Here is a 10,593-nt window from a genome sequence, read left to right as displayed (position 1 = left end):
AGTGTGAAATAGGGGATACAATTTATAGACAGGGTCAAATAAGGAATTCTCTCTATTTTTCTTCTCTTTTTCCTGTTTCATTTTATAGCTGTTTTCTTCTGCTTTTTTTCTTTTTTTTCCTTTTTCAAGTTTTATTTTCTTTTTAACAAAATGCTTAAAAATTTCAAATAATTTTTGTGTGTTTCAATTTTTTCTTGCAAATTCAAAAATTGCTCGCCTTTTCAAAAAGTGTTTGGAATTTAAAAAAATCACCCATTTTCAAAATTTGATCACAAATTTAAAAATATTCAAGAATTTCAAAAGATACTCCCTATTTTTAAATTTTTTTGGAATTTTAAAATATTCCTACTTTTTAAGAAAATCCCTTTTTCAAAAAATTGTTCACATTTTCAAAAAATATTCGAAAAATGGAAAATTATTCATAATTTTCAAGAAATATTTGAAAACTACAAAAAGTTAGACATTTCAAAAAAAATTTATTTTAGAAAATTTGAAATTTTCAAAATGTTTGTGTTTTCAAAGGATCTATCCTTTTTTAATCACAAAATTAAAAAAATGTTCATGTTTCCAAATAATGGTCACTCTTTTTTCAAAAAGTGACCTCACATTTTTGAACCACTAGCTACAATACAACGCAAGCTATAGTAAACAGGAAAAAACACAGCATCAACCACGAGTTAGTCTGCCACATGTGCGTCATGCTGCTATTGGACACGAGACCTCCTATTCACCGCATTTAGCGCCGGTTATCGCTACGCGCTCGCACGCTTCTCCCGCATGGGCTAACCTAACAACTGAGCTCCTGCTCAACTACCCCTTTCATTCGCTCAGTTGATCGGTCCACCGTTGAGCGGTTTACCTGGTCGACCATTGAATAGTTGACCATTGACTTTCGAGAAAAACATGAATCATAAAAATACAAAAAAATGTTACCTATTTTAAAAAATCACAAAATAAAAAAACCATGAATTTGCAAATAGTTCACAATTGTCTTTCAAATAAGGAATTTGAAATGGTTATTTTTTTCAAAAAATGTGAATTGGGAAGAAGTTCACAAAGCTTGAAAAAAGTTGATGAATTTGAGAGAAAAAATCACGGATTCAAAAAATACTCATAAATTTGAAGAAAGTTCTGGCATTTGGAAAAAGGAGAAAAAGAAAAATGTGAAAACCGAGCAAAACCCAGGCTGGGAAAACCAAAAGAAAAATCGGCCGAAAAAGCAGACAAATACTTCAAAACCGGTGACAGTTTTTTTACATGGGCTGGCCATTTTTTACGTAGTGCCTAGGAAGGGGTTACAGTTCGTCATGGGCCGGCCCAGTTAGGGCTCCTCTGTGCGGGGAGGCCGCCAGTGGAGGAGGTCCCCGTTCGTTTGGTCGCAACTCGCAAGACTTGTTCCGTTCCCCGCAGCAGCAAATGCCCCTGACCGCGGGCGCGACCAGCGTGGGCGGCTGCGCGTCGCCGTGGCCGGAAGTGGTCGCCGGTGCCGATTCACCAGCAGACAGAAGACCTGCCGCGCTCGCCGCCGCTGACCCTTTCCCAGTGGTCCGGACGCCAACCTCGCATGCTTACCTGACGCCGCGGCGGGTCGCGGCATCATCTTTACGCCGATGTGATAGGTAATCAATCCCCTTGACTTGTGTGACTAGTAATGTTGACCCACCCTGTTCTCAGTAGTAATGTTTGATTCGCTCTCATCTGGTTGAAGAAGAGTGTACCAGTTGTGGCATGTCTGACTCTTTCACAGAGGAGCACAAATGCACAATTATTGGTACAATACAGTGCAGTCGACCAGTCGAGCGCGGCAAGCTGTGACATGTCATCTGTCTACCACTCTAGTATCTCAGTGTCATCCTTTTTTTTAGCATCAGTACAGACACAAGCGCTCATATACACGCGCATACACTCATCCATATGAACACACACATACACACCCTACCTCTATGAGCACCTCCGAGAGACTGAGCCGGCATATTATTTTGAGATTTACGAAGTCACCGTAGGCGCCTCGTCGTCGACGGGAACGTCTCCTCCCACTGAAAGCGCATCGCCGGAAATCCTGAAATAAATCCAGGAATAATGCGAGCACCAGGATTTGAACCCTGATGGGTTGGGGATACCACTGTCCACCTAACCATCTCAACCACAGGTTGGTTCGCCTCAGTGTCATTCTTTGATGATAACGTGTCAATAACCCCCCGCAGATGTAAACCATAATACTCCTTCCATTCACAAATATAAGATGTTTTGACTTTTTCCTTTTTTTGAATTGGACCTATATAGAAACGTTTTACTGTGTTTGTTCACTCATTTCAATCCGTATGTAGTTCATATCGAAATATTCAAAACATCTTATATTTGTGAACGGAGGGAGTATCGATTAGCTTTTGATTTGAGCGTAGTACCTAAGGGCAGCTGCTACATTTTCATCAGATTGTTGTTAGTGTCCAGGAGAGCAATACAGGTCTTTTTATGTGTAGAGGACTAGATATATGACGATGGATTTCTGGCTACTTAGTATTTCACTTCCTAGGTTTGGTAATTGGCATCATATTTTACGCCTTCTTGACGTGTTCTTATAATACAAAACCAACATGTATGATTATTAGGATCTATGTTAATTTCTTCTGGCATCCAAACCACCAACTGCCCCTTTCCAGTCACCACTCTGTTTTGCTGTCTGTTGGTGCCATCCTTCCCCTTTCCGACGCCGATCCATCCACCCCGAAAGGGATTGGCAAAACCCTGCTAGACCGTAGGAGCACTCTACCACTAATTGTAGCACAGCTCACGTTCCTTTTCGGACGCAGTAGTCCAAAATAGTGGTAAGTACACTGACACTGTGCGGTTTTCTCAACTCTCAAGGCAATGTAGAGGGTTCATTTCCTTCTGATGTGTACCTGCCGTCTTGGTTCTTCTCCTCGAAATAAAAGCAGCTACATGTTCTGATGTTGCTCGTTAATAAGACAAACAGGCAAGAGCCACATCCAGGACAACGCTACTTCACACGCGGATGTTTATTCTTTCTTGGTGGCATTGCTGCGGAAGAAATCAATCTAGTCGTAGGTGTTCATTTCATATCTTGTAATGGTTTGACTGTGCTTGCCCATATTCTGTACTCTGCTTGTTGATTTTTTTGGCCTCGCTGCCTTACATCAATTATAATAAAATATGGCTGTGTGCATCAATGATTGGGGGTTTCAACCTCCTTTTTGAAAACAGTTGATCTTGGTTCCGGGACTCTACCAATTAGCAGAAGAGCTATTGATGTTAATTATTTTTCGGGACTCTAGCAACTATCAGATGGTAAGACAGTGATATGTTAAAGAGGGTCATTAAAGAAAGACTAGAGAAACCTGGCATATTAGACCACCACCACTTGATATCTCCGTTGCCATTTCATTTCATTGCGGCAACTTCGACGGAGGTTCACAATGGATATAATTGTTCCTGCAGTCGTAGGTGATATTGTCAACAGAGCTGTATCCTTTGCCATCAAGAAATGCTTGCAGCTTCCAGACATCGACAAGAATCTGGAGCGGCTACATCAGTTGCTTCTAAGAGCCCATACCATCACCGAGGAGGCCGAGGGAAGGCTTATCAACAATCGAGAGATGCTTCAACAGCTGGGGATATTGATAGAAGGGATGCAGAGAGGCCACTATATGCTTGATAACTTCAAATGTCGAGCCCTTCAACAAGGGAGAGGGGATGAGCAGGAGGTGAGTCAGTTCTCTGGATTATCTATGTTCAGTGCAGCAAAGTGTCTTCGTTTGTCCAATAACTACGGAAAATCAGTGCTCTTTGGTAGTAACAACATAGAAGATCTACAAGGTATGATTGCTACCCTAGAAAAGGCCATTGCTGACTTGAAGGAGTTTGTTATTTTTCTGGGGAACTATCCTCCAATCTGCCGCTAGCCTTTTCCGCATACTTTATTTTGGGAAATTGGTTGTTCTTTTGCCTGAAGGGATGTGAATGGTTGAACCACAGAAGCTCTTCGGTTAGATTTTGCTTGCATCAAGAAGCTTACTGGTAGATTTTCAGGATGCTTGCATTTGGAAGCGCAAATCCTGACCTGATGAGCAACCAACGCCTGCATGGTTAGCCACAGTTATTGCAACAGAGTCTGAGGGTCCTCCCTTGCCTTGATTCGTTGATCAGCAAGAGACAATTTCAGTGCTCGAGTCTGGTGCTTGGCTCGTGGATATCTGATGGCATACACACACAGGCAGCTCCTTCTGTTTGGTGAACACCCGAATAAACTTCTGTTGAGAGATCAACCATGACACTGCTTGAGAATTGCCTGAATCCAGTGATGTGTTCTGGATTTCAGATTACTACTCCATGGCGCTTTCCAGCCAGAACCAACTCCTCCAAGAGCAAGATCACTGTGTCAGTAGGATTCATGTCATGATGTGATATGCGCTATTGCCTATATGAGAGATTTGATGCTCTGAAAGGCGAGGGTGGAGAACGAGAACACGCCGTGGGCAGGATGAAGAGAGTCTAAAAGCTGCATTTGATCTCTGTGTAAAAGCTGCATTTGCTGAGTAGTCTAAAAGCTGCAGTTGATATATGCTAATTAGTTGTGTGAGTAGTGAAGAGTGATTAGTGATTGTGATGCATGCTAGCACTCAAGCATTTGCTGGAAATGCTATATATATCTGTGGCATTTTGGATTCATTCTATGTCTCCATTTTTACTGTGTTCTTGGCGGGTTTTGTGTGTGTGTGCGCGCACGCGCGTGCGCTCTCATAATTTGTGCACTGAGCCTCAGCCGGTGCGGCGCTGCTGCGCCGTGACCGTGAGCTCGCCGGCAAAACAGCCATCGCTGCAGCGCTGCTGCTGCTGCTGGGCCTTCTCTGATGGCGCCAGTGAGGAGAAACACAGCCAAAAATCCTGAGCGCACCCGATCCAGTCGGACGAGCACAGGACCTGCAGAAAGGCACCGACAGCGCCGCCGCCGTCGCGCCGGGATTCGCACGGTGCCTGCCGTCCGTCTAGAAGCCACACCGCCGCAAGTAGGGACCGTACTTGCCTATCATCCGGTCCGACGATGCCGACTCATAATAATGCAGCAAAAGCTTGGATTGGCTCCAACATGGCCATGCTGATTGATGAGGAAGAAGATGCAAAGTCTCAGGCCAACCACACCCGACAAACGGGACAGATTGCAGTGAATCGCGTTCTACGCGGTGACAATGAAATCCGCCTTTAGGTGCATGCATCCGCGCCCGGCATCTTCTCTTCTTTGTCCTGCAACTGCAATATCAACTTGCTTGCTAGCAAGAGCCGGATAAGCTCATGATGCCCCGATCCCGATGTGTGCGGATAGCCTGGGGCAAATGGGTAATACGGAGTAGTACGCACGCGCCGGCAAGGTCGCCGTCGACTGAGCGCCGGACCCTGCCGATGTGACGGCTAATTAAAAGAGCCAACGTGCATAGCCGCCGTTCCGACGGCGAAACTTATGCTCCTTTCTTCCATTCCATATTTCCATTCCGCTGTTGAGTGGTCAGAGCTCATGAACATGGGCGTGATGTGCATGTGGCCACCCGACCCGCGCGTTCCCGCCACACCTGCACCACAAAAGCCAGGAGCAGAGGCGAGGCGAGGCGAGGGTATCCCGAAATCCTGGAACGGGCCGGGACGATTATTCCAAGCACAAACGACCAGAGCAACCCTACCTTGATCACTGCTCCTGTGACCATGGAGATGTTCCTGCCCGCGATCCTCAGCGACCTGCTCGGCAGGTCCGTGTCGTTCCTGGTCCAGAGGTACCTGCAGCAGGGCAGCGCGGAGGACAGCGTCCAGCAGCTGCGCCTCGCGTTGCTGCGCGTCGGCGTCACCGTCGAGGAGGCCGAGGGCCGGCGCATCACCAACCAGGCCATGCTCCGCCAGCTCGACGCGCTCAGAGAGGCCATGTACGGCGGCCACTACATGCTCGACGCCCTCACGTGCGGCCGCGGCCACGCCGACGACGACGACGCGCCGGCGCCGGCCCCGTGCCGCCTCTCGTCCGTGCTGTCCAGGCTCAACCCCGCCAAGCGCCTCTGCTTCGGTGCCGCGGAGGTGCGGCGCGTGGTCGACAGGCTCGGCTGCATGATCGCCGACATGAAGGAGTTCGTCGTCTTCCTCAAGGGCTATCCTCGCGTCTGCCGCCAGCCCTACAGCGCGCACCTGCTCCTGGAGAGGTCCATGTTCGGCCGGCAGAAGGAAATGGAGCAGATCGTCGGCTTTCTGCTGCGACAAGGAGAAGCGGAGGGTGGAGCCGGCGTGCTCCCCGTCGTCGGTCCGGCCAGGGTCGGGAAGAGCACCCTCGTCGAGCATGTCTGCCATGACGACAGGGTGCGCATCCACTTCTCCTCGATCCTCCTCATGAGCGGCGACGACCTCGAGGACGACGAGAAGCTGAGCGACCCAGGAGACCACGGCCTGATCAAACACCACGGCCGTGCCTCGCACCCGCACAATAAAGGCTCGCTCGTGATCGTCGAGCTGGCCGGAGACGAGGTTCCAGACGAGGCGATTTGGAGGAGGCTCCGCTCCTCGGCATTCTGCAAGGGGGGTGTAACCAAGATCATAGTCACCAGCAGGTCGGAGGCGGCCCAGAGGCTGGGCACAGAGCGCGCGCTCAGGCTCAAAGTCCTCAGCCCAGAGGCCTACTGGCACTACTTCAAGACGCTGGCCTTCGGCGGCGCGAACCCGGAGGACCACCCGGGGCTGGTGGCCATCGCCATGGACATCTGCGCGGAGGAGAAGGGGTCGTTCATCGGCGGCAACATCGCGTGCAGCCTGCTGAGGGCCAACCCGGACGCCCGGTCCTGGCGCAGCGTCCTCCGGAACATGCGGGAGTACACGGAGAAGCACCGGCACCTGTTCGGCAAGCACCCGCACGACCTCCTGCGGAAGAACCGGCACGTCTACCTGTGGCGGCTGGCGCGGACGTCCAAGGTCTTCGTCTCCTACGGCTGCTACCAGGCGCGCCCGGCGCAGGAGGACGCCCCCAGGATGACGCTGCAGGAGGTGCTGTCCGGGCGGCCGGCGCCCAGCGGGAGGTTCGAGGCCCTGGCGTGGAGGTCCCAGATACCCCCTTGCTACAGCTACCTCATGAGCTGCTCCGTGCAGACGCCCATCGTGCCTCGTGTGCTGGCCAGGAAGAAGAGCTCCCGGCTGGTGGTCTGATTCTGTTGACCTTGTGATTGTCACTCCATGCATGATGTAAATTCATCTTTTGCTCGGAAGGCTTCGGACTTGTACACGTGTATTGGCCAGTCTGCTAGTGTTCTTCAGCTTTGTACGGTCGCTCTGTAAAGTCGCGCTCTGTAATTGTGCGATTGGCATCTCCATCTTCTCAACTAAGTTTGTCACTTTAATATATTTCACAAAAGAACAGTGCTATACGGACGACACAAGATAGACGATTCATGCACGACAGTGAAATCCAGCCGCACATGCATGTGTACAGAAGAGCAATGGCCGCCCGATTCTTAATCGTCTTCACATCGTCTACGCTTTTGTCGTCCGTAGGACGGTTCCGTTCACAAAATGACAGCAAAGTTAGAGCTTTACTTTTTTTTATAAAGGACATTTTTATTAACTTAAAATATGGCATCAAGAGGATAAAAAGTATAATAAGCACACACCAATAGCAATATACACACAAAAAAAAAAGGACACGGTTAAGTCAAATAGGACCGAAAGTAGCCAAAGACAATTAGGATGAATGGCATATCCATAAATTATGTTGTCATCCATGTAGGATGAACACATCTCTGACCTCCTACTCCATGCGCGTACATATTGTCGTAAAAGAGGAGTGTTGTTTCACTCACATGTAAAATAGGGGTGTTGTTTCACTCACATAGAGAAGATCACGAATGGAGCCAGTGCGCACACTTGTAGATAACCTGATAACCTGCATAGGAGATATAATTTTACCACTAGAAACCACGTCATTTTCAAATAGCCACAACGACCATAACAAGACATACGCTCCCGCCTAATTAGCATCCTGAAATTATGAGGAATCTCATATGGCTATTGACTATACATGTTGGCAAGTTAGATAGAAGTTCAACACGAGTTGGATAATTGATTATGCAACACTTAAAAAAGTGCATTGCAAAAGGTGTTTAATTATCTCATCACGACCTGGTAAGATAGTTATTTTGTTTAGAGAGCTCTCCATGCGACATGAATTTTTGAGACATGCAGCCACGCGCTGCCGAAATCCTGGGCGTCCGTCCGCGCATCATGATTATTACTTTTTATAGCCCGTTTGCAATACGTGACACGTTAATCACCAGCTTTCGCGAATACGCCGTGGTATACACCACATCAATGGCCTAGGCATCATTCAATTCTTTGTATGAATACAAGGTCCACGATGGCTCAGGTGGATGTAATTGAGCTCTCGCACTACTTTATAAGCAGAAAACGTTTGATCCTGATGGAAACGGGCCAGATCTACTGCTGTAACTGTACCACATTTATGGCCATTGTCATGTAGTCTGGACCCATGTGTCATTGGTAGTACTGCACGTAAAGTTACTGCAGAGGAACCTGGTGGAAACCTAACCAGCCAGAAGTGACGTTTTGTGGTAAAACCCCAGGGAAAATGCCTCCATGTATTGTAAAAAAGTTATTTGTTAAATTGATACTAAAATGGACGGTTTTATGGGCTACCAAGATATGTCATCGTTGCGAATCAACCTGTTGTTGAGATAGTTAGGTGGACAGTGGTATCCCCAACCCACCAGGGCTCAAATCCTGGTGCTCGCATTATTCCTGGATTTATTTCAGAATTTCCGGCGATGCGCTTTCAGTGGGAGGAGACGTTCCCGTCGATGACGAAGCGTCTACGGTGACTTCGTAAATCTCAAGATGATATGCCGACTCAGTCTCTCGAAGGTGCTCATAGGGGTAGGGTGTACGTGTATGCGTTTATAGGGGTGAGTGTATGCGCGTGTATATGAGCGCTTGTGTCTGTACTGATGCTAAAAAAAATGTCATCATTATAGTTTGATTGCACCACTAGCAAAATGAAAAAAAAAGTTGGACCCAAACTTGTTTCATTGCTCTATCAGGCGGAAGTAATATTATATAAGGTGGGGCATAAACTAAGCCATTGTACTTTTTTGCCAGAAGTAAAATCAATATAGTTTTTTTAAACAAGGCATTTTATTTACTATTTTGCAGTAATCAAGGGAGAATAACTCCATTGGGTATTTGGAATTGGCCTCCATGTGTTGTACCAAAAAGACATATCTCAAAATGGTATACAAAATGTTGAATATCTTTTCATGCAATGATAATTCATTTTAGTTGATAATTTTTTTACCCCAACGTGTGGAAATGCCAACACAGGAAATGCTCAAAAGATTTATATGTCAATTTGATACTATAGGGGGTGGCACGGTTTCATCGGCTACCCATATATGTCATGGTTTTAGTTGGATTGCACCACTATAAAAAAAACAATCGGACCGAAACTATCGAATGCATCGGTTAAATTCCTTTCATTGCTCTATCCGGCGGAACTAATTAATGTTATATAGGAGGGAACATGAACTAAGCCATTGCACTCTTTTGCCGGAAGTAAAATCAATAATGTTTTTTCTTTGAAACAAGGCAATTTGTTTGCCATTTATGTGGATCTAAGCCATCTTAAGCCCCTCCCCTCCCCTCCCTCGCGCTGCCCTCCCCAGGGCGGCTCGAGGGCGCCTAGGGTTTCCCGGCGCCGCCCCTCTCCATCCTCCCTCCCTCCCTTGCCGTCACCCGAGGCGGTCACCGGGCAGCGCCTGTGCGGCGGCCGATGAAGGTGGCGGCGAGGTCTCCGTCGCTTCTCTCTCGAGAAGGACTCCGGATCCAGGGCGGCGGCCTTGGCGGCCTTGGCGGCGAGGCGGCGCCGTCTCCGGCTGGCGGCGTGCGCGGGTGGTGCGGGCCGGCTTCCTCGGCTGCTTGGGCGGCGAGGAGCAGGCGGATTGCGGCCGTGGGGCGGTGAGGTCATCCTCCCTCCGCTCCAGATCTGAAGGTCCGGCTCTCCTTTCCCCTCTCTGCTCTCTGCCTCCGCTGGCTTGGTCGATTTGGGGCCTCTGGCCGCTGGATCCGGTGCCGGCGGGGTGCACCCCAAACTGGTGGTGTGGGTCGAGCCCGGGGGAAACCCCTGTTTGGTCTTCTCCAGCACGGCGGCGGCGGCGCCTTTTGGCGTCGTTCTACTCCCTGGAGTCGCCGTTGTGGGCTCCTCTCCACACCCCGGCCAAGGCTCCCGGGCGAAAGCTCGAATCCCTGTTGGATGGGCGGCGGCGGCGCCAGGTGCGTCGTGCCCTTCTTGGAGGCGCCGCCTAGGGAAGATTGGCGCTTTGGGGTTGCGTGCAGCAGCTGGTAGGTGGGCGGCTGGTGTCCATCGAGTCCTTGTGGCTCGGTAGCTCCTTCACTCCGGCAACTCTTCCGGCGGCTTACCCTCTACGATTGGCAGCCTTCGGTGTCTGCGGTGTTGCTATTGTGTGTGCTCCGACCTGTGGTCGTGCTCCGTGGCGGGCCCAGTCTCGAGACCAACCTTTGCTCAAGCTCTCGGGTGAGCGTCTC

The 10,593-nt window shown here is 49.0% G+C and overlaps 1 protein-coding gene across 1 annotated transcript; it reads left to right on the top strand.

Annotated features, from left to right (window-relative positions):
• The first annotated feature begins 5,469 nt into the window (after positions 1 to 5,469).
• On the top strand, positions 5,470 to 7,361 carry LOC123062038 (disease resistance protein RGA2). Its single transcript, XM_044485343.1, has one exon. The coding sequence runs from the start codon at positions 5,713 to 5,715 to the stop codon at positions 7,186 to 7,188; it is 1,476 nt and encodes a 491-aa protein (XP_044341278.1). The 5' UTR covers positions 5,470 to 5,712; the 3' UTR covers positions 7,189 to 7,361.
• Positions 7,362 to 10,593: the final 3,232 nt, after the last annotated feature.

The sequence above is a fragment of the Triticum aestivum genome, chromosome 3A (assembly GCF_018294505.1).
Source record: "Triticum aestivum cultivar Chinese Spring chromosome 3A, IWGSC CS RefSeq v2.1, whole genome shotgun sequence".
Classification (NCBI taxonomy): domain Eukaryota; kingdom Viridiplantae; phylum Streptophyta; class Magnoliopsida; order Poales; family Poaceae; genus Triticum; species Triticum aestivum.
Note: the sequence above shows the minus strand (reverse complement) of the source record. Positions and strands in the feature narration are given on the sequence as shown.

Bases quoted from the DNA above. Each gene is read 5' to 3' on its own strand.
- LOC123062038 (XM_044485343.1), top strand. From the start codon at position 5,713: ATGGAGATGTTCCTGCCCGCGATCCTCAGCGACCTGCTCGGCAGGTCC.